At 37.1% G+C, this 24,577-nt stretch overlaps 2 protein-coding genes, 1 non-coding gene and 1 pseudogene across 3 annotated transcripts; 2 read left to right on the plus strand and 2 right to left on the minus strand.

The window, feature by feature from the left end:
* Positions 1–1,746, plus strand: LOC129305979 (40S ribosomal protein S23). Its single transcript, XM_054946232.1, has 4 exons — positions 1–161; positions 918–1,073; positions 1,160–1,286; positions 1,435–1,746. Exons 1-4 carry the CDS (start codon positions 157–159, stop codon positions 1,573–1,575), a joined length of 429 nt encoding a protein of 142 aa, XP_054802207.1. The 5' UTR covers positions 1–156; the 3' UTR covers positions 1,576–1,746.
* A 783-nt stretch (positions 1,747–2,529) lies between these two features.
* LOC129305980 (PWWP domain-containing protein 5) lies at positions 2,530–5,918 on the minus strand. The gene is given in 4 exon segments (XM_054946234.1): positions 2,530–3,115; positions 3,118–3,324; positions 3,327–5,517; positions 5,659–5,918. Coding segments are annotated over 3 exon segments (2,649 nt in total). The 5' UTR covers positions 5,509–5,517; positions 5,659–5,918; the 3' UTR covers positions 2,530–2,855.
* A 9,087-nt stretch (positions 5,919–15,005) lies between these two features.
* Positions 15,006–24,131, minus strand: LOC129305623 (uncharacterized; annotated as a pseudogene).
* Positions 23,530–23,635, plus strand: LOC129307563 (small nucleolar RNA R71). The gene has a single exon (XR_008592451.1). It is a non-coding gene; the product is annotated as a small nucleolar RNA R71 (small nucleolar RNA).
* Positions 24,132–24,577: the final 446 nt, after the last annotated feature.

Genomic DNA, 24,577 nt, shown 5'->3' on the forward strand with positions numbered 1-24,577 from the left:
ATCTGATGGCCCGATAGCCGAGAGTCTCCTTGCTCTCCTCCTATATAAATCTGCCCTTTTGGATGAGTTAGGGTTTTACGCTGCGGCAGCTGCATCATCGTCCCCAATTTTCCTCAACACAGACAGCGAGCGCAAAGGAACTAACTCACTGTCAATATGGGGTGAGGACCTCTACATTTAGATTCCGGTCTCGCTGCTTTTGTTTCGCTCCGTGTTCTCGTCTGTCGTGTATATGTATTTATTGGTGATTTAGACTTTTACACCAAAAAGAAAGTAAAAGAAAAGACGTAAAATGCTTGGTCTCTTCAGTGTTTTGATGCTAAAATAGACCAAGTATCTGAAAATGGTTCTTACTGCAATTTATTGGTTCTGTTATGTGTTTGTGATCTTCGATTTTTGTTGGGATGCATCCTACTATTTCGTAAATATTTATCTTCACATGAATATGTACAATTTTTCTTGAGAACATGCAATATTATACTTATTTGAGTCCAGTACTGTAACTACAGCGCATAAATTGTTTATCTTTTCTAAATTTGCGTGTTGTTTTGAGAATTTAGTGTTCTTAGTATCAGAGTGGCATTATTGTGAAATCTGAGAAGTACGATCTTTAACCGTCTGCCATATGGCTCTATAAATTTAGGACCCAGCCACATGTCACTTGTGAAGAGTATGTAATGTAGATTTCATTTCAACAATTTTATTATTATAGTTTTAAAGATTTGTTATTGAATAGACTTCCAAGCTTAGCTTTTTACATGGGTGACTGTCTTCATTATTCTGCAATCTTTGAACTCTGTCATTCGTTGAGCAGAATTGCATGCCATCACAATGATTATGAATTTTCTATTTTAATCTCAATTAGAACGTCAGATTTGGCATGTTAAGTCTTCTTACATGGTTTCCTGCTGTTACAGGAAGACTCGAGGTATGGGAGCTGCCCGCAAGCTGAGATCCCACCGCAGGAGGCAAAGGTGGGCTGACAAGGCATACAAAAAGTCTCACCTTGGAAATGAGTGGAAGAAGCCTTTTGCTGGCTCATCCCATGCAAAGGGTATTGTTCTTGAAAAGATGTAAGATTGTTTGTCATATATTTTACTCCAGTTTTCTTTGATTGGAGTAATTAATGCAAGGAATTAATATGATATTTTACCTGCAGAGGGATTGAGGCTAAGCAGCCCAACTCTGCCATTCGTAAATGTGCCAGGGTTCAGCTCATTAAAAATGGCAAGAAGATTGCTGCATTTGTCCCAAACGATGGTTGCTTAAACTTTATAGAAGAGAATGTAAGTGTTCCTCCTTAGATGGCCGCAGTTATTTTCTACAGATCCTTCCTGCACTGACATTTGAGATTGTGTTGAGATATTCTTCATATGTTTCTGGTTATATGGTTTTCATATTTATGATGTTAATGGGGTGTGTACGTGTTTGTAGGATGAAGTGTTGATAGCTGGATTTGGGCGAAAAGGTCATGCCGTCGGTGATATTCCTGGGGTTAGGTTCAAGGTTGTGAAGGTCTCTGGTGTTTCCCTTCTGGCACTCTTCAAGGAGAAGAAAGAGAAGCCGAGGTCTTAAATTTATGGGACGGCTTGTGATAGTTATCAAAGTTTTGAATTTTACTTTTTCCGGTCAAAAAATGAGAGGGTTGCATGGTCAATTTTTGTATTCCTCTTAGGTAATTTACCAAACTATGTTAAATTGTGGTCCCAAACTAATTCTTTTATTTGGATTGCATGTGTTTACTTCCCCCCAACCGCTCATAGTTAGATTTTAGTTGTGTTTTTTAATAGTTGCCGGCCTAGTTTGTGCTACTCAACTAAATCAGACAATTCTGATTTTGGTTTCTTTGAGCATGAATCATGGAAAATGGATGCTCGGCGTTGAATACAAGGAAAATAAATATCGAATACGTTTTGTACAGAAGTCATTGACTTCTGGTTGAGGAGTTCATGATAATGCTTGGAAAACACTTCTACGGTATTGATCTTGTACAAGATATAGGAAGTCCAAAAATTAATATCTAGCTTCACAAATGATATGTAGAAAGCATTTCTACGGTCTTGATCTTGTACGGGATAGGGGAGTCCAAAAATGAATATCGAGCTTCACAAAACTTACTCTTGGTCTCTTGTGCATAATCCTCGGCCGGTAGCAAGTTGGCTTAATTTGCTTCTGCAATTGTTGCCGACCCCGAAAACAGCCAATCCATTTTGCAACTGGAGTTTCTTGCAGCAAATTGTAAAATATCGGTCCTAATTGATAGTCGTACATTGAAACCACTTGCGAGTCTGAATTTTGACCGCTAGTCAGACGTGTATTTTTAATTAGCCACCGGACTCGCAAGCACTAGTGCTTTCTTCCACGCTTCAGTTGCATCCCTATTTTCGGTTGAACATATATCAAGAATGCCTATATCATGACTTGAAAGCGCATAAACCTTTAGGAAATGGAATTTCCCCATGTCCATAAAATATCAGATGGAGGCCTAGCTTCTATTGAAAGGGAAAAAAAATTCCATAACTAACAAAATACAGTAACGAGAAGCTTTTATATTTAGAATGGCGAAACTAAAAATGACGTTCATAAATATGCACGCATTTTCAAGAAAATCCTGATTGAGAGTAATTTCAGTTGAAGATTAACACTTCCCTCGTACCAGTCCAAAAAATATATACCCTCCTTCATATTGACACGATCCTTTCCCAAAAGACTTCTAAATGTTACCTATTCAGCTACGCAATGATGCGTATTTGCAAGCTAGCTATGCTAATGCGGATATTTACATTACAACACCAAAAACTAACATCCTATATGAGGTTGAAGGATCATGCCAAGGGATCAGACAGCAGAGCCATCTACAGAACTTGTTGCTTTCCTTTGCATTCAGTAACTCTTTCGGCCATAGAAGGCATGATCTTGCGGCTGTAACTAATAAGTGAAGGTCCAAATATGCTATATTTACCAGCATTACTAAAAGCATTTTCTGCATCAGATCGTCTTTTGAAAACCACTCTGGCACGGTTACTCTTCTTCAGCAGTTCAGTCTGTGATTCAATCAACGGTCCAAAGCGGCAAAAAAATGACAGTCAAGGAGAATCAGTACCACTGGGCAGAAGTCCTTGTCAGAATTCCCATCCAAATGTTCCTCAGCAGTTTCTTGTGGCATGACAGAGGGAGCGCCCCTGGCAATTGGCAGAAACTCCTCTCTTTCATTCTGATTCTTTAATAATGATTGTTCTTCTGGAACACTCTCAACTATTCTGTCAGTCCAATATGAATCATTGGAAGGCTCCATTGCAATGTCACATAAACTACTGCTTACATTGAGCTTACTCCAGTCTCTTCAGCATGCATTTGCTCTAAGGACATACCTTGCTCTAGAGAAGCAGAATCATTTGGCATAATAAAATTTCTGAATTCAGAAAAGAAATTTAAAATGACACTTTTGTGGGTTTCTCTGAATGGATATTGGGCAGCGAGATAAAGTTGTGGCAACATCTCATCCACATAAATACACTACAACTGAAAGAGCCCTTTGCTTTGGGACTTACGGGAATAATCACTAGAAGCATCCTGGATTGCCTTGCGTTTCTTGGCTGAGGAGACTGAAATCGACCCAGGGCCAGCAGCATTTCTTTCTGATACATTCTCACCATTTGGAATACAAAACTTATCCTCCAACATCAAATCCGACAAGCACTTATGCTTTTTCCTGGATTGTGTGCTATCTATAGAGATATGCTTCCGCTTGTGAGAAAAGCCAAGATGGGCTTTTGGATCTCCTCGACTGTCAGTTTGATTATCATATTGCTTCTTCTCCCCTGTGAAAAGAATGTCCATATCATCCTCAATTAACCCATCAAGCATTGTGAACTGTGGTAACTGAGAATAACCCTTTGCCCGATAGAAAGTCAACAATTGAGCACATGCTATAACAAAATCCAATCTATCAAATTCAATAAACGGCAACTTGGCTAATGATTTAACAATATTGACAAGTTTCTTTGGTTCAAAAGCGATTGCATTGAGAAACCTGTCTCCTCCATCTATTCTACTTGATTGATCCTGGATTCCAGCATTATAAAATACCTGAGTTTTGAGCTTTTTGGAAACTTCTTCAGGAATGCATTGGCAGGTTAGGCCAAATTCAACCCGTCTGGAGACCTCACCTAAGGCACAATCTACAGCATTATGGAAAATTTCCGACTTGCTCTGCTTCTCCATTTGCGAGAAATGCATTTGAAATTGCTTTATCTTAGATGATTCGTTCCAAGCAAATGTTTGATCCCCAAAATATGCTATCAAGTAACAATCTATCTTAAGGTGCTTCTTTGCATTTTCTGACGCAGATGAGGGATCAAAGATCTGACCAGGCCACCAAGGATGGCCCCTCACCTTTCCCCATACTAAATCAGATACTTGGAGATTCAGCTCTGAAGACACTGACTTCCTATCTGCATCAACACTCTTGGAATTCCAGCATGAATTAAGGTCTACAAAAAGATTAATGCCTTGAAACTCATTCTGAATATTATTGAAAGGCCCTGCTTCTTCAACTATGGTGTCTGTGGTTTGGCTCTGCATCGCCTCTGCTTGTTCATGAACATTGAGGGCTGGCTGTTTTGAACAATGAGAAGTTTCTTGTTCATAAAGATGATTGCCTGAAACGGGATCTTTACTGGGCAAAGATTCTATGGCACTGACATCCTGGACTTCTATATCTGGAATCAGATCCTGAAACTCACGGGTAGATTCTGTGAGTCCTCTGGCATAACAATCTTCAAGGCCATGCTTGTAAAGAATATCAGCAGCAGCTTTAATCTCACTTCCATGCCCCACAAATCCTCTTAAATTCATACTACTAGCTCCCTTGTTTGTTTTCTCATTAAGACACTGCATACCCTCTTCGTTGCTAGAAGCTCCATTAGCATATTTGTCCTCCTTTCGGCACTCCGTCATATTCTTATGTCCAATAGCGATTTTATTTAGTTCAAGTTCTATGCTCGACGGAGCATTTTTAGTAACCTCTGTCACATCCGCAGCACCACAACTTAATCCAATAACTAAACTTTCATCGGTTTGGGTACCTCCATATAAAACTCGGGTATCGTTTAAACATTCAGTTATGTGTTCCTCATCTTCGTTCTTCAGCAATCCACTCGGAAAGTTGCTTGCATCCACGTCACAACCCACATTAAGAAGTTCCGTTCCTACCCCAGAGACATTAGCTCGATCAACAAATTTAGTACCTTGATCAAAACCCTCTTTTCCACCCAAATACGACTCACATGGTGGCTCCACCGATCCATTGGCTGCTCCATCATCCCCAGCCTGGCAAACCATGTGATTTTGAACCTGAAACTTATCGTTAACATGCTCGGTTAGGGTTTCGAGCCCCGATATTCCGGCGTTGACGTGTTCTATTGATTTAGACCCAAAAGTCTCATCTTCTTGATCAAACAAAACAGCGTCAGCATTTAAATCAATTTGGTATGAATTTGTAGCCATGGGGAGAGCCTACAACAATGTAAAAGTAAAGACGTGTACCCTTTAATATTATTATTATCATTATTATGTCAAACATTTTTTAATAGAGAAAGCGCGGCACAACATCTACGAACGCGATACAAGGACAGAACATAATGAGAAATTACAAACCTGTTTCCAGAAATCGTTCTTCTTAGGCTAATTGTTGACGGCTAGAGACTACAGAACGGCAGGGCTAGGCTAGGCGAAAGCTTCAAAATTCACGCTAACAGTTCTGGAATATCTCAGAGGCTTTTATGAGAAGAGATGCAAGGGTGGTGGGTAGGAAAGCAGGCGTGGTACCAGAAAATGTAGTTCTAGCTTCGAATCAGAATACTACCCGAAAATCGTACAGGACGCGTGGGGTGTGTGTACATGTAACTTTATACCGAAAAAGTATTCACAGTCACAAATATATAAGATATGTATTCTGTGATTTATTATTTCTAATGCTAATGCGAGTGATCGATAAGCAGAGAATTATATGTCGGTTATATGTGAGTCAGTCCTAAAGTCTTCGCTAACGCTGCCTAAGCGAGAGCGACTTTCCATCGACTGACTCTACAACTTCTATTCCCGTTTGTTTTCCGTTTTTAGTTATTATTAATTATTAATTAATTACTTAAATTAAAACCCACGAGTTTGCTATAACATTGCACCGCGTTCATTTTTTCACTCTCTCCGCGACTTTAGTTCTTTAGCTAATTTGTTCATCCTTGTTATGTAGATCATTCGCATGTGTTTTTGTCGAAATTAGCGCGTATACTGTATACATAAGTGATGCGTGTTTAAATATTTCTTTTTTAACAACAAAAAATTTGGGCATGTTGGATCAAAACCCCATATTTAAATATTTCGATCCTGTATTATATTATATTATAAGGAAAATTAATGATTTGATTCTTATAGTTTTGACCTAATTTTAATTCAGTTCCTCAACTTTAATTCATTATAACTCAATCCTTAAGTTTTGATTCGATTATAAATAAATTCCTAAACATTGTCTCTTATAATTTAATCTCTAAAATTTTAATATCTTAAATATTAATCTCTATATTTTAAAAAATAAAATTATAGAGATTAAAAATATTTTAAAATTTATTACTAATATTTGTAATTTTATTTCTTAAAATAAATGGATCAATATTTAAGAGGTTAAAACTTCAAGGACTAAGCAAGAGGCAAAGTTCAAGAATTAATTTACAACTAAGTTAAAAATTTAAAAATTGAGTTATAACGAGTTAAAGTTCGGGAACTGAGTTATAGGAAGTTAAAACTACAAGAACTAAATGATTAATTTTTTCTATACCATATTATATTATAGTGTATCACTGAGTTAATGAAATGGATTGTTTAGATCAAATTTTAAAAAAAGGAAAACAATAATAAAATTCCTCCGAATGATATAAATAACAATTTTAATCTCTCAAAATAACATAATAACAATGTGGTCTACAAAATTATCCCTAATTAGTTAAAGCAACCTCAATCCATCAAGGAATTCTGGCCTATCAACTTATGTAATGTGGTCAACAAAACTATCACCAAAATCATCGCCAATTGTTTCAAAGAATTTATGCCCCATGTTTACTTCACCCTGCTAGACTAGCTTCATCCATAGTAGAAACATTACTGAGAATGTAATTATTGCCCAGGAAGTCATACATTTTATAAGGAGGAAGAAGGACAAGCAAGGATGGATGGCTATTAAAGTTGATATGGAAAAAGCTTTTGATCGATTGCATTGGGACTTTATTGAAGACGCTCCAACCGATGTTGGTATCCCAGATAGACTAATAAAAGTTATAATACGCTGTGTCATATCCACTACTATGCAAATCATTTGGAATGAAAACCCTCCACCCCTTTCTAATCAGCTCAGGGCATCTATCAAGGTGACCCTCTGTCTCCTTATATCTTTGTTTTGTGCATGGAAAGGCTCTGGCAAACAATCAACAATGCAATGGTTGAAGGAACTTGGCAACCCATCAAGATGGGAAGGCAAGGTATTCCCCTTTCTCATTTATTTTTTGTTGATAATTTAGTCCTTTTTAATACTACTACTCTCCAACAGGTTAACATCATCAAGTGTATTATGAATAACTTTTGCCAAGCTACAGGACATCAGGTCAACCAAGCAAAAACAAAGGTCTTCTTTTCTAAAAATGTTTCAACTAGGGATATAGCTCTGTTATGTACTAGGCTAGGTTTTCAACATATTGATAACCTAGGTAAATACTTGGCAGTTCCTTTTATTACATGGTAGAGTCACAAAAGACACTTATAGTTATTTAGAGGAAAAGATTTAAAGGAAATTGTTTAGATGGAAAGCCAAATCTTTGTCCCTTGCTGGTTGCATTACACTCACCCAATCTATCCTCTCAACTATTCCTATGTATGCAATGCAATCAACCAAGATCACCCACTCAACCTACTTTAAAATTGCCACCTTAATAAGAGACTTTATTTGGGGTATTACTACATAACATAGGGCAATTCACCTTGTTAATTGGAAAAAACTTTGTCAACTAAAGGAAGATGGAGGTTGTGGGCTTAAAGATCTTGAAACTCTCAATAATGTTTTTCTTATAAAACTTGCATTCTCTATTACCTCACAACCAAATCTCTTTTAGGTTAAAATAATTAAAGTAAAGTATAACTGGAAAGATAGGGCAACAATCAAGAAAAGGAAAAGATCATACTCTTATCTTTGGCGAAGCCTGACTAACATATAGGATAACATTGACTTAGGCTTGAAATGGGTCCCTTCTACTGTGAATGACCTCAAGTTTTGGAGAGATTACTGGGTTGGAGATTTAGGGCCTTTGCATTGCCTTACCTTTGAACCTTTATCGTCTACTAATTTAGACAAGCCTATCTCAAATTACTTGAGATTGAATGGATCCTGGAACTGGAATTCATTCTAACATCTCCTTCTACAGGAGATTCTTCAAGAAATTAATACTGTGAACCCTATCCATATTGATCCTAATCAACCCAACTGCTATTGGAGCCCCACTAGTTCTAGAACTTGTATTGTTTCCTCTACATACCAATTACTAGCTTCTAATCAATGGGATGAAGAGAATGTTGGATAGAACGTAGCTTGGAAATGGAAGGGAGCCTAATGAGTTCGTACCTTTTTATGGCTAGCTTTGAGGAATAAACTACTCACCAATAGGGAAAGGCACATGAGACATATGATCCATGATACCGCTTGTAATTGATCGATTGAAGATCTTGACTATGTTCTTTGTTGATACCCCTTTGCATCAAATTGGTGGAATCTCATTGTCTATGACTATGAACTCCCTAAGCTTATTACCATGCAAATGTATGACTGGCTGATCCTCAACCTTCATCCTCACAACACCTTCTTGACATGGCTCACAACTTTTGGACTTATGTGTTGGAAGTTTTGGCATACAAGAAATCAATGCATCTTTAACAATGAATGCTTCAATGTAGTCAATCTGGTTAATAAAGTCATCACCCCTACTAATCACACTATCAACTTTAAGGAACCCTTCATATTTCCTATTCCCACTTAACTGCTTGGGTTTTACCATTTTAATGTATTTTGAGCACACTGAGATCTAGTATTTGTAAACCAGATTCCCTTTAGTACTTTCCTTTAATTTATTGAATCATTTTTCACTCAAAACAAAACATAATCACATTGAAGTCTTTAAAAATTTAATTGTCATTAATGAATTAATCTAAATGAATTAATGAATATATTGCTAAAGTGTAGCAAATAACAAGTGCCAATCACAAGTTTTGTTTAAATAATCACAACTATCATTCTTAAAATCGCAAGAATGCAACAAAAAATCACAAGTTTGCATGTCTAATTCTTGATATTCGAAAAGTGTAACAAATATTCTTGTCAACAAGTGAATTTGTGATTTTTGGTTGCATTCTTGCAATTTAAAAAAAGTTTTGATTATTTAAATAAAATTTATGATTGGCACTTGTTATTTGCAATACTTTAGGAATATCAAGAATTTGAAATGGAAACTTGTGATATTCTATTACATTCTTGTGATTTTAAGAAAAAAAGTTATAATTATTTAAATAAAACTTATAATTGGTACTTGTTATTTGCAACACTTTGGGAATATCAAGAATTTAAAATGCAAACTTATAATTTTAAGAAGAAAAGTTGTAATTATTTAAACAAAACTTGTCCTCATCATTTATTATTTGCTATACTTCAACAATGTAATGAATCAAGAGCAATTTGATTATTTATATTAATTCATTAATGACAGAAAAGTTTCTAGAGACTTCAACACAATTATATCATTTTGAGAGATCAAATTATCGTTTATATAATTTAGAGAAATTTTATTATCATTTTTTTAAAAAATGGGTTGCTTGGAACAATCCAACTGATGTTCACCTCAATTGATGCAATCAATTAAATGCTGCGTGTTTCCAATATATTAGATGTACTAATACTTATACAATGACTTTAAAATTTTAGGATAAGCATGTTAGTAAAAGTAAAATGAGTAAATTTACCTAATGGCCATGAAAAATACAATTTGCATAAATTATGGATGAGGTTTTTGAATACTCTGGAATATGGCCTATTCACACAATCAATTAGAGGTGATTTTTTTTGTTATCCACAAAACAAATATATTATCACAATGCTTTGTATAAACTGATCCATGAATATATCTCCTCTAACTAACTAATTGATTTTAATATTTAACTAACTAAATCAAATTCATGTGTACACGTCCATCATATCTCTTGTAACATCTTGAATTTTAATTCTCTGATTAATTAAACCTAATTAGAATAATTAAGTAAGTTGAAGTGGTGTGTGACTAAAGAGGTCTAATGGTTATATTTGATAGTATTTCAGCCCTAGTTATGGGTCTGGTATCGAGGCGGGCCACCTGAGCATCGAAAGGAGAAGAAAAGGAAGAGTTGAAGTTGCTGTGCAACACACCGCGATGCATAGATCATTAGCCATAGTGCACAACCATTTTTGAGCGAAGGAGGACCTCTTTGTGCCATGCGTCACAGTGCATTGTGCGTCCGCCGTGGCGCATGACAATTTTCTATAATTTATTAGACATAAATGAGATAGAAGTAGAGATAAGAGAAAAGAGAGAAAGAAGAAGCACGCCAATGCTCTGTTAAGGTTTACTTAGGGATGACTTCGGGAATATTTTAAAGGCTACAAACATTCAAGGTAAGTATTACACTCATTAATCTCTCCATTTCTTCCACGTTTATGAGTTTATGGTTAAGGTTTAATAGTAAAAGTGGGATTTCGATCTATATAGGTTATGTGTCTAAATTTATTGACTTAAATAGTGTTAATGGGGGTAGATTTGAGTATTTAAACTCAAGTATAATGAGTTTTAGTATCTTAGGTTGTTGGGCACTATTAATACCTAAAAATCTTATTTATTATGGGTGGTTGGAAGTTTGTGATGCCATTAATGGAGATTTAATAGCACATTAATGCTATTGGGGGCTAAAGTAATTATTAAATTTAATGGTAATTATTAAATTTTGTAGAGTGAATGTTGGGAAATTTAGGAATAGAGATTGAGGGTTCAAATATTTGAGTTTGTTATGTTGAAGAAATTCAACTTAGTTGATTGTAGTTTTGGCTCTTGATCACCCATTTGATTGGAATTTCAAGCTTGAAAGCTAGTTGATTGAGGGGTAAACCTTTAACCTCTCAAAGGTTTGAGGTAACGGAGGGAAAACTCTACTTTAGGTAGCTGTATGTTAATTGATTGTTGATGGATTGTTAATTGATTGTTGAATGCAAATTTTAAATGTTTCATGTATGAAATGGATTGTTAAAGTAAAAGCTATATATTAGTTTCATTGAGTGCGTGAAAAAGTTATTTTTATCTTGAAAATGCAAAATGCTTATACTTTTGAAAAATAAATGTGATGATGTATAGAAATATTTGTATGTTAGTAATGAAATGAATTTTAAGGAAATGATGAGAATACACACTTGGGTAGTGCAAGGTCATGAGCCCAATGTGATTGTTGTAATAGTGAGTAAATAAAAGCAAAAAAGTAAAAACAAGTGAGTATTGATTATGGCATGATTAGTTGCGAGAGTTTGCTTAGGGATTTAGGAGTAGATAAAAATTCATATGGTATTTAGGTTGCCCTCCGATGTACGGGGGCTATAGCCTTATCCCACTATTTGTCGAGGGACTGTCCCATAGTTTGTTGAGGGACTATAACCTAGCTATCTCTACCGATTCAATGAGGAGAATAGCTTAGGGAATGAAACACCCTAAGGATTCAAGAATGGGGAAAGCCGTGGTTCGAGAGTGAGTCCTGTGATCTTTAGTCGGGTCACACCTCACGATTGGTGAGCTTGGGTAGTCTAGTCACACAGACGGAGCCCTAATCAGTGTTATGGCCCACATTTCGATCTAAAAAAATAAAGAGGATATAAGGTTGGTTGATTATTGCTAAGTAACTGTTGCTCACCGCAAGTGCACGGGTCGTAGCAAGTAATATAAAATGAGTAGAGTATCGTTCCCTCGAGGATTTATTCAAAAACAATGATCAAGCAAAAGACTAAGCAAATTTGATCAAGTTGAGCTACACAAAGTTAGGTGAAAATAATTTTGCTTATAAAGCTAATACTAGAAAATAAAGAAAAGTGAGTGATTCACAAACTTCCAACACAATTTAGGACCTAGGATTATTTATCCCCCTTGCATTTCATAACACCAAAATTACCTCCTCTCATAAATGCTTTTAATGAAAATAAGTGCTAACCTAGGGTTCTAAAAATACTTAGACGAGCTCTCTCAAGTCATGAACAAGTGTTTAGTTAAATTAATTGCCCAATCTCTTGTTACAATTAATAAAACTCAATTTTAAACACCAACCCTAATGTGGCTATGCAAGGCTAGCAAGTATATCTCTATCTTACTAGCAAAACCATCCATTCAACATGCAAATATCAAGTTCTTACACAATTTTACCCAAGTTCTACACTCAACCTAGCCCTCTCAAGCATCAATTAAGTGAACCCAACATCTAAATGGTGGCCAATCAAGTAGAAGCATTAAGGAAAGAGTAAAATAAACACATATATATCATTAATCACAAAAAGAGAGGAGAAATATGGTGTTAATCCATACAAGGGTTCTAAATAATCCTAGAACAAAGGGTTTAGCTACTCATAATCATCCACAAGCTACAAATATACAAAATAAGTGGACCCATTTCAGATTACAAGAGAGGAAAGGGAAGAGGAATAGAAAAACCGAAGAAAATGAGCTCCAAATGTCTTCAAAGCTTCAATCTCTTGATCCCAACTCTTCCAATGCCCAAACCCTAGTACAACCAAGCTCCAAAGGTGTCTAAAAGTCTGAAGAATGCGTTCTGGGTCGAGCTCTCAGCTTATATGTACCTAGCCAACCAATTTTTGATAAATGAAACGCAGCATTTTTCTGACAGCGGCGAAAGTCGCGAACGAAAGTCACGACTTTGGGACGACTTTGGCAGTTTTACACTGTTTTTACAGCTAACGAAAATTATTCATTTTGCTCTTGATTTCTTCATCCAAAAGCCTTCCAAAAACATCCACAAAGCTCCAGAAATGCTTCTAATCAAAACTTCAATCAAAATAACATGAAATTAGGCTAAAAATATCAAATTAAAGCCAAGAACACAAGCCCAAAACAAAATGCACATTTTCCTAAATTGGGCAATAAAAACATATACAATTAAACCAAAATGGACTAGAATCTAAGGAAAATGTGATGAAATAATATGAACTTCTAGAGGTTAACACACCCCCAAACTTAGATTTTTACTCGTCCTCGAGTAAAACAAGTAATAAAACAACTAGATTGACTAATTATTCATCTACTAAGCATGTATGAAAATATCCTCACTAGTTGCTCCAAATATATATTAAAGAGGATAGCAGTGAAATATAAAGGAATGCCCAATTCACAAATTAAGATCATGCTTTCCAACAATTTAGAAATGTGTGTGTGTGAGACCAGAAAATGATTTTCCTGCAACTATCAAGTCAAAATGTAACAACTCAATATGCATGGAACAAGCTTAATATCAAGACTTCATATGCCTAAACTCTTCTTCTCTCTCCACTAAAAGATCACTTCACATAATTCAAAATCAATGGGACTTTGTAAGCTTGTAGCGTGGCCAAAGGTTTTGGGCTTATTGAAATGAAATGATAAATGGAATTCAAAGAACTTGAGATAAATGACAATGAGAAGCCAACCATTCCATTCTTGCTAGCCAAATACTTTCCCCCAAACTTATCCCAAATACCATTCCTTGTACTCCAAATTTATTGATATTGAAACTCTTCTTTTTTTTTCATTGCAATTTTTTTTTCATGTATATTTCTATATATTTTTTTTCTTTTTTTTTTTGAGGAGCACAATTAGTAGAATTTCAAACTTCATTTCCATTCCTCACACCCAAATTTACAATAACAACACCTCCTTGAACAACTAAAACAAACTTCCCTACTAGCATACAAAAAATTTTTTATCACTTATCTCAAGAGTAAGGTAGTTCATGGTTTTTCAAATTATAAAGGCTAGGGTCTAATGAGGGTTTCAAAAAGAAAATACATAAGATTTTCAATTCTAGGCTCAAAAGGGGTTCAAGTGGAAATGATGCAATAGGTGGGCTTGAAAGGCTTAAACGCAATTGAAAGAATGCCCAAATCATATTTTAATATCATGCAAAGTGATTAAAATGCCTCAAGAGATTCCAAGATAGGTTCTAGAGTTTCTCAATTGAGAGAGAAAATGCACATAAACTTGCCACATAATTTCCTAATAGAGGCATTCAAATCATTGTCTGGTTCAAAAGTGCAAAACAAAATTATTAGAAAGCAAGCCTTAACCCTGCAAATCAAGCATGCCAAAATATTTATCACAACTTCCTATAAAACATACAGTTTAAGCAACATTCTATCATTGGATCACACATTCTATTCAACAAATAATTTCTCAATCTAGCTCAAATTTTAAAAGAGAGGAACAATAAATAGCTAAGTTTCAAAATTGAAGTTCATGTCAAATCAACCAAAATAATACCCTCACCCCCAAACTTAAATTGAACAGTGCCCGCACTGTCAAAAGGGTAAAATGAGGGCTCTTTCTCATGCAACTTAACAACCAAAAAGAAGGTGCATGAGAGGCACAAAAATCTAGAAACCTGTAATAGTATAATTGAGATATATCCACAGGCAATCTAAAAATACAACTAACTACACCAGCATGTACACAAGTTATCATAGAGTAATTAGTTGCAAGAGATTAGTCAAGGTATCACATATTAGCTACAAAAAGATCAAAGTTAGCCCTGCACAAAAGATAACAGAAGATTATGGCTAACCATATTTACCCAAAAAGAACTAATCAACAGCTAATTAGAATTAAAAACAGAAATAAAAGGTAGTAAAGTAAGGAAGGGTGAAGCTAGTCAGCGTGAGTGTCCGAGTCTTGGCCAACATCAGTATTGGCCGCCTCTTCTTCCTCGGGCAACTCCATTTGAAATCTCTGGTGCAAGAATAGCTTAATGTGGTGGAGCCTGAAGTCAATCCGATCCAGCTGGCGCTGGAGGCCCTCATGCATGTTCTGGATGAGTGCTATGAGGTTGCTCAGTGTAGGCTCAACATGAGGTGGATCAATATGCCTCCTACCATCCGCAGCTTGATTTCCTCTTGGTCCCTCAGCACATCGAATTTCTCTATAATTGAACTTGGGCAAAGGAGGGAGCATGAGATCCTTTGGATAAGTAGGAACCTTCTTCTCTAAGTATACTTGAGTAATCAAGTGTGGGAACCCAAATGGCTGCTTGCGATATCTGCTTCTAGGCAACTTTCGCATATACTCAAACATGATTTTTGGAAAGTCAACAGGTTGCCTCATCATCAAGGTATATAACAAGGCAGCTTGATCAACAGTCACATCGCTCATATGGGTCACTGGGATCACATTAGATGCCAAGAAGTGCCACCAAATACGAGTTGTCCTGTTCAGATTACAGCGTAGAATACTCTTGGGATTGCCATGGGTGTCATGTTGCCAAATATTTTTGTCAGGAAGGCATAGCACTCGGACTACATCATCAAATGGTAATTGAGTTCTATCATTCTTGTAGACAGTATATTGGCACTCTTCTATGGGAGAAAGGTTGTACACCTTTGAAATGTGTCCTCAGTGATCTCTACCCATTTGCCCCGTACCTTACATCGCAAGGTATCCTTGCAAGCAGCGTAGACATAGTAAGCTTCCACAAGCGGCTGAGAGGTATGGCTCTGTTCACGGATAAGGCTAGTGGCATGATACACATCATGCAAATCATTGTAGAATTGCTCAGACCATCTCAAAGGGAAAGGTCTTTCTTGAACTATTTTTCTCTCCTTCAAATTTTGCTCAAAATAGTCTTGAATCGTAGCAGTGGCAAATCGAGTTTTATCCCATCCCGATCCCTTAGAACTTTCACCAACCTCAATGACCTTGGCTTTTTTAGAAAGAGGGACACTTTTCTTACCCATGGCCTGCAAGAAAGTACTCAATGAAATACCAAATGAGCAACAGCCAGTATAAGGAAGAACAAAGGTTCAAACTTAAAGCAAACATGATTGAATGAAGCTAGCACAAAATGGCACTTTACATAACATGTTTAAACAAGGTCTAGCTTCCACATAACAGATTTGAACTAAGGATTTAAAACATGAAGAGTAAAGCTAAGTCCAGAATCAAGAAGCATGACAGTGAGTGTTGAGCCCAAGTCATTATCATAAGCTCAAGTTTCATAATGAGAGTATTCAACTAAAGAAATATAGCTCATTCATGCTTACCAAATTCAACTTGTACAAATATGCCAACATTATCCATTCTTATCCCTAAGGACAAATATACAGTGACAAAATCAAGGTGTCATTTAAACCAACATATTTTCCTAATCAAACAATGCAATCAGCAATTTGCATAATTGTTGAAATTAAAAATTAATCCCACAGCAACTTTCTAGATCCCATTGTCAAAACCTCAAGCTACCTAGAGGCAAGAAAACAAATATTTTAGCAAAATGTGTTACCAAAGAGAGCATCAACAAAATTTTCATATATACAAGTCCTTAATTCTCAAATAGCCAGCCAGAACATCAGAATATTGAAAATAAACTGCAAGCAAAGCTCAACCATTGATGAGCAAAATCCCACAATAGCTGATTGCTTAGCCTTAAGGACAGACAGCACATTACAAATGAGAGTTTAATTCATAGTAGAGAATTGTCACAGTCAGCATTAGGAACTCATCACAAATATATCCATTATGCATGCACAATATTAGTCAGTGCCTATCTTTGCAATCATTCGAAGCTAGCTAAGATATGAAACTTCCATCCATATTGTAAGCAAACCAAATATTTTCAATAAACGCATAAAATTTGACAAGAAAATGTACCTCAGAGCCCAGAGAAATAACAAATTCATGATAGTTAGTTAAGAACATGACAAGTCAGTTCTACAACAAGGAATACGTGAGCAATTTCAAATCCAGCAGAAGCATAAATCAAAGCAATACTCAGAAATGAAATGAGTTTTTTTTTACAGCAAAATGCACATTACAGCAGCTGGGCAATGATGAAATTCAAGGTTCTTGAGTCTTGAAACAGCTCGATGGAGAAAGGAAATGACTGAGACTAAACCAACTTCAAATAAAATGCTACTCTGAGCAAATGATGAAATGAAAAGCGACAGAGAAGGAGATAGCTGGAGCTCATCATTTTTAGCAAAAGTAAGGGGAGATGATGATAAGAATGAAGAGATAAGGGAGAAGGATGATGAGGATCACCTGTAGCTAAATGGCTTGAGATTTCAACTTGTGGATCTAGTAATGGCACTGTGGAGATAAGTTATGGAGGCATCACAGATCAGATACTAACAGCGTGACAGCAAAAGCTTAAGCGAATGGTTAATGATAAATGCTTCTAAGCGTCTGGACGAAAACAGTTGACAGCAATGACCCGGGAAGAGCTAAGATTGAAGCTCATTAAGGGGAGAGAGAGCACTTGTAGCTCCACCACTTGAGAATGAAGCTGAGGATCTCGGTGCAGAGACAGCGGCAACGACTATGGAGTTACAGTGAACAGTGAAGGCGAGCTACAGTGGTGAAATCTTGGGCGAATGGCGAAGAGGAAGTGGAAGACGCAGACGGTGGTATGGAGAACGAAGTTGGAAAATAGAAACGAGATGCCGGAGCTTCTGCTGGTGGAGGAGTAGGAGAACGATGGTGATTTGAATCACAGTACAGAGGGCGGTAGAGGGAGATGAGAGGCAGTTTCGGGCGAGTGAGCAACATTAAGGAAAGCTGAGGGTTTTTTTTTATTTTTTTATTCTTTTCAAATATTGAACCCAATTTTTTTTAAAAAAAAACAGCTACAGATACTGGAATGGAAAAGAGAGGGAGAATATGTTTTTTTTTTCATAAGAGAGCTGCAGAATTGGAAGGATAAGAAGAAGAAAATTTTTTTTTTTTCAAAACAGGTCCAGAGGATATGAAAGTCGTGACTTTGGATTTAAGACTGAAATGAAAGTCACGACTTTGACCTTCTCTGGAATCTCAAAGTCGTGAGCTCAAAGTCATGACTTGTGTCAGAACTTTCTTGACAGTAAAATTCTGCAGCACTCTGTTTTCAAAAATCTGATTTATTCACCCCTTAAAACCTCTTCCAAGCACTCAATTTACTCCAAAATCAATCTCTAACCATCATTCATCAACCATACACAATTTCCTTCAATTTAAATGCAATCAACCCCCAAAAAGAATCATTTTTCATGAGAATCAAACCACAAAAAATTGCATTTACTTCAATAAGCTCAAAATGATTACCAAGACAAGTTTATAAGCATAAAAACAACTTAAATAGCTTGACTTCCCTGAAATTTTCCTTCCTTTTGTGCTCTTTTGTTCTTTAGGCACATTTCTTGCTTCTCCAAAGGCTTATACTTCCTCATATCTTCTTGTTAACCTACAAAAGAGACAAGATCACACATAACTTCACCAAAACAACTAAACTACAAAAGAAAAATCAAAAGATAAGGTTTAGAGCTTGGGTTGCCTCCCAAGTAGCGCTTGTTTTATAGTCATTCAGCCTGACTCTTCTCTCCTTCAAGAGGCATCAGATAAGGGTAAGGTAATTGCTTCACGGTCTACCTCACCACCCCAGTAATGCTTCACTCGTTGTCCATTGACTTTAAATCTTTCTCCTTCATTGCTCTCTAGCTCAATAGCACCATGAGGGAATGCTTAGACCACATTGAACGGTCCCGACCATCTAGACTTGAGTTTGCCAGGAAATAATCTCAATCTAGAGTTATACAAGAGTACTTTTTGGCCTGGCTCAAATGCTTTGCATAAAATTTTCTTGTCATGCCATCTCTTTGTCTTTTCCTTGTATTGCCTAGCATTCTCATAGGCATTTAACCGAAATTCATCAAGTTCATTTAGTTGGAGAAGTCTCTTTTCACCCACGGCTTTAAAATCAAAGTTGAGCTTTTGGACAGCCAATAAGCACCATGTTCTAGCTCTACGGGTAGATGACATGCTTTCCCAAAAACTAACCGGTATGGAGACATGCCGATAGGAGTTTTGTAAGCCGTTCGATAAGCCCACAATGCATCATCAAGTTTGGTGGACTAATCTTTTCTTGCCACTCCTACCGTCTTCTCAAGTATCTTCTTGATTTCCTGATTAGAGATTTCAGCTTGCCCGTTAGTTTGAGGATGGTAAGCAAGTGCAACCTTGTGCTTGACACCATATTTCTTCAAGAGAGATTGAAATTGGTTGTTGCAAAAATGAGTACCACCATCACTCACAATGGCTCTTGGTGCTCCAAAACGGGTGAAAATATGCTTCTTCAAGAACTTGAGCACCACTTTAGCATCATTAGTGGGAAATGCCGCCGCTTCGACCCATTTTGAGACATAGTCTACAGCCACAAGGATATATTGATTGTTGAAAGACATGGGAAATGGTCCCATGAAGTCTATGCCCCACACGTCAAACATTTCTACTTCAAGCATGTTGTTGAGTGGCATTTCATTCCTTCTAGAGATATTACCCATCCTTTGGCACCTATCACACTTTAAAACAAGTCATATGCATCCTTGAATAAAGAGGGCCAATAGAAACCACTTTGCAAGATTTTAGATGCTGTCTTGTCACCCCCGAAGTGGCCTCCATAGTCAGAAGAATGGCAACATCTTAGAATTTCTTGTTGCTCACACTCAGGAACACACTTTCTGATCATTTGATCAGCACATTGGCGAAACAGATAGGGTTCTTCCCAAAAATACAACTTAGCATCATGGAGAAACTTCTTCTTTTAATGAAACTTCAAATCAAAGGGCAAGATGCCACAAACAAGATAGTTGACAATGTCCGCATACCACGGTGTTTGAATATTGTCAACCTTAAAGAGTTGCTCATCAGGAAAAGCTTCATCAATAACAACATTACATTTAAGTTGAGTATCAGTACTCAACCTAGAAAGATGTCCGTCACTTGATTCTCAGTACCCTTCCTATCAATAATCTCCAAGTCAAATTCTTGTAGAAGTAGTACCCATCGAATTAACCTTGCTTTAGACTCCTTCTTGCTGAATAGGTACTTCAAAGCTGAATGGTCAGTGTAAACTGTCACCTTAGTACCCACAAGATACGATCTAAACTTGGTAAAAGCAAACACCACTGCAAGAAGCTCTTTTTCAGTTGTGGTGTAGTTTTCTTGAGCATCATCAAGTGTTCTGCTAGCATAGTAAATTGGGTGAAGTACTTTTTCTTTCTTTTGGCCAAGCATAGCACCCACAGCAAAGTCACTAGCATCATACATCACAATGAAAGGCAAACTCCAATCAGGAGCCATCATGATAGGCGCAGACACAAGTCTTTTCTTCAACTCTTCAAATGCTTTCAAGCATGAATCATCAAATTTAAATTCAGCATCTTTCTCAAGAAGAGTGCAAAGAGGCTTGACTATTTTGGAGAAGTCTTTAATGAAGCGGCGATAAAATCCCGCATGACCAAGAAAACTCCTCACACCCTTAACATTAGTAGGTGGAGAAAGTTGCTCAATCACCGAAATTTTGGCTCTATCTACCTCCAAGCCATTTTTGGAGACTCTATGGCCAAGAACTATGCCCTCCTTAACCATGAAGTGGCATTTTTCCAATTCAAGACCAAGTTGGTCTCTTCACATCTTTTCAACACATTGGCCAAGTTGATCAAACATTCCTCATATGAATCCCCAAAAACCGTGAAGTCATCCATGAAGACTTCCATAGTTTGCTCAATCATATCAGAGAAAATTGCCATCATACACCTTTGAAAAGTGGCCGGTGCATTGTATAACCCAAAAGGCATGCGCTTGAAAGCAAAAGTTCCATAAGGACAAGTAAATGTCGTTTTTTCTTGATCCTCTGGAGCTATGGCAATTTGGTTATAGCCTGAATACCCATCAAGGAAGCAAAAGAATTCCCTTCCAGCTAATTTGTCAAGCATTTGGTCGATAAAGGGAAGAGGAAAGTGATCTTTCCTAGTGGCCGCATTTAGCTTCCGGTAATCCATGCATACTCTCCACCCAGTGACAGTGCGAGTAGGAATTAGCTCATTGTGGGTGTTAGCCACTACAGTCATGCCTCCTTTTTTTGGAACGCATTGAACTGGGCTCACCCAAGAGCTATCAGAAATAGGATAGACAATGCCCGCCTCAAGCCATTTTAAGATCTCCTTTTTCACAACTTCCTTCATGATAGGATTCAACCTTCTTTGATGTTCCACAGAAGTTTTATGATTGTCTTCAAGAAAAATCTTATGCATGCAAATTGAAGGGCTAATACCCTTTATGTCGGCAATAGTCCACCCAATAGCTCTCTTGTGAGCTTTCAAGACTTCCACAAGTTGCTCTTCTTGTTGTTCATTCAAGTCCGCAGCAATAATCACTGGCAAAGTGTTGTTGGCTTCTAAATAGACATACCGAAGATGAGAAGGTAATGTCTTCAACTCAAGATATGGTGGCTCTTCAATAGAGGATTTCAAAGATGGTCTACCAAGAGAAGATAAGTCTAGAGATTCAAATTGGACACGGTTTCTAGGATAAACCGGTGATGCATTCATGATAGCCATACACTCTTCTCCATCTTGAGTCTTTAATTGAGCTCCTAGTAACAAGGCTTCTAAAAAATCATTAGGAATTGCCTTATTGAATTCTTCTTGTGCAACTTGATCAAGCATATCAACAAAGAAGCATTGCTCAAGATCTTTGGGAGATTTCATCAACTTGTGCATGTTAAAAGTGACTTGCTCATCATCCACCCTCATAGTAAGCTCACCTTTTTCAACATCAATCAAGGTTCTAGCAGTTGCCAAGAATGGTCTTCCTAAGATAATAGGAATATCACGATCCACCTCACAATCAAGGACAATGAAATCAACCGGAAAAATGAATTTATCCACTTTTACAAGAACATCTTCAATAACACCACGTGGATAAGCCAAGCTTCTATCCGCTAATTGCAAAGTCACGGTTGTTGGTCTAGCTTCACCCAACTCCAATTTATTGAAAATAGAGAGAGGCATAAGATTGATACTAGCTCCAAGATCACATAATGCCTTACCCAAAAATTTATTCCCAATATGACACGGAATTGAGAAGCTACCGGGATCCTTCAACTTTTGAGGTAGTTGCTTAATGATATCCGTACAACTCTTTGTTAGAGCAACCGTCTCAAACTCATTGAACCTTCTCTTTTTAGAGAGCACATCTTTCATGAATTTAGCATATTTGGGCATTTGCTCCAAAGCTTCCACAAAAGGAATGTTGATATGCAATTGCTTGAACATATCAAGAAACTTTTTGAATTGGCCATCTTCTTGTTGCTTCCTAAGCCTTTGAGGAAAAGGTGGTGGAGGCATATATTTTGGCTTGGCCTCTAGTTGCTTTTTCTCATCACCAACCTTTTGGCTTGATCTTCAATCTTTTTCTCTTCTTGGTCATTCTTCGAGTTATCACACTCTTCAACCATAATTTCTTCATTAATCACTTCATTATCAATAATCACCTTAGTAGCACCACTACTCACACCACTTGCACTTGGCATAAGAACTTCGGGTAATTGCATCCCACTTCTCAAAGTGATGGCTTTACACTCCTCCTTACCATCCTTTTAGGATTTGGAATGGTGTCACTAGGGAGATTACTTCTTGACATAGCATTCATTTGTGAAGCTAATTGCCCCATTTGCACTTCGAGGTTCTTGATTGCGGTATCATGAAGAGTAAGAGTTGCCTTAGTTTCAACTCTTGCAGACTCTTGATTACTCAAGATTTGTGCTAGCATCTTTTCCATTCTAGACTCCTCTTCTTTAACCGGCATTGACTTTGGTGGAGCTTGAAAACCCGGAGGGTGAAGTGGCTCGACATTAGAGGATGAAGGTTGATTTGAAGAATTCCCTTGACTCCATGAAAAATTAGGATGATTCCTCCATCCTGAGTTGTATGTTTGAGAGTAAGGGTTGTTGTGAGGGTTTTGAAACTCGCCCATATAGTTGACAGACTCAGTGGTCATATAAAGAGGACATTGATCGGGCATGTGCATATCATTGCATTGATTGCACACAATTGGAATGGCTTGGACAGCATGCACATTATGAGAATTTCCCCTTTGCATTTGAGATTCCAACACATCAAAACGCTTGTTCATTGCATTCAAGATGGATACAATCTGGGAAGAGGAATCATCTTTAGCACTAGTCACCATTGATGTATTCCTTCTATCCGTGTTTTGAGTGTTATTCGCAGACAATTGGTCTAAGAGGCGAAAAACTTCATTGACAGGCACATTCCGATATCCCCCATTTATGATAGAATCAACCATAGCCTTCGAAGATAGATTCAGACGATTACAGAAAATCTGAATCACTACCCATTTGTCCATTCCATGATTAGGGCATTTCTTCATCAACATCTTGTATCTCTCCCAAGCTGCATAGAGATGTTCCTCTGGATATTGCTTAAAGCTAAGAAATTCATCTCTTGCTTCCACTGTTTTATCATCAGAGAAGAATCGAGCTCTAAACTTGTTCTCAAGATCCTCCCATGAACCAATAGAACCTTCGGGAAGATTGTTGAACCATTCTTTAGCCTTGTCTTGTAGAGAAATTGGAAATAATCGCAAGCACAAGACATCTTTAGGCACCCCATTTTGTCTGAAAGAATCACATACTTCCACAAAAGACATCAAGTGCTTGTTAGCATCTTCATTGAATAAACCATGAAACACACCATTTATTTGAAGCATTGTGATCATGGCGAGCTTGATCTCAAAAGTATGTGCTTGAAACTCCGGCATTCGAATACAAGATTGAGTACCCCTCAGATTCCGGTTAGCAAAGTCATTGACTGAGGCGGTGTCATACTGGTCTTCTGCCATGTTTCCTGATTCAGGAGTTCTTTCAGAATTAAGAGACTCGGTTTCTTCAAAGATTGTCAATCCTTCAAGTATCACTTCCAATCCTTCTGGGCCTATGACTTGCATATGCCAAATGGGTACCTGAAGAAGAAACAACCCAAGAAGTATCAAACTAAAACAAAAGCACTGAACAAAGAAAAAAATAAAAATCTAGAACTAATATCTACAAAGCTCAAGCGAAATCTAATATTACTAGTCTAAGGTTGATCAAAATATTTTCAAAAGCAAATCCCTGACAACGGCGCCAAAAACTTGTTGCTCACCGCAAGTGCACGGGTTGTAGCAAGTAATATAAAATGAGTAGAGTATCGTTCCCTCGAGGATTTATTCAAAAACAATGATCAAGCAAAAGACTAAGCAAATTTGATCAAGTTGAGCTACACAAAGTTAGGTGAAAATAATTTTGCTTATAAAGCTAATACTAGAAAATAAAGAAAAGTGAGTGATTCACAAACTTCCAACACAATTTAGGACCTAGGATTATTTATCCCCCTTGCATTTCATAACACCAA

Source organism: Prosopis cineraria, unplaced genomic scaffold (genome assembly GCF_029017545.1).
Source record: "Prosopis cineraria cultivar Desert tree isolate PC_DT_omini unplaced genomic scaffold, ASM2901754v1 PC3, whole genome shotgun sequence".
In the NCBI taxonomy this organism is placed as follows: Eukaryota; Viridiplantae; Streptophyta; class Magnoliopsida; order Fabales; family Fabaceae; genus Prosopis; species Prosopis cineraria.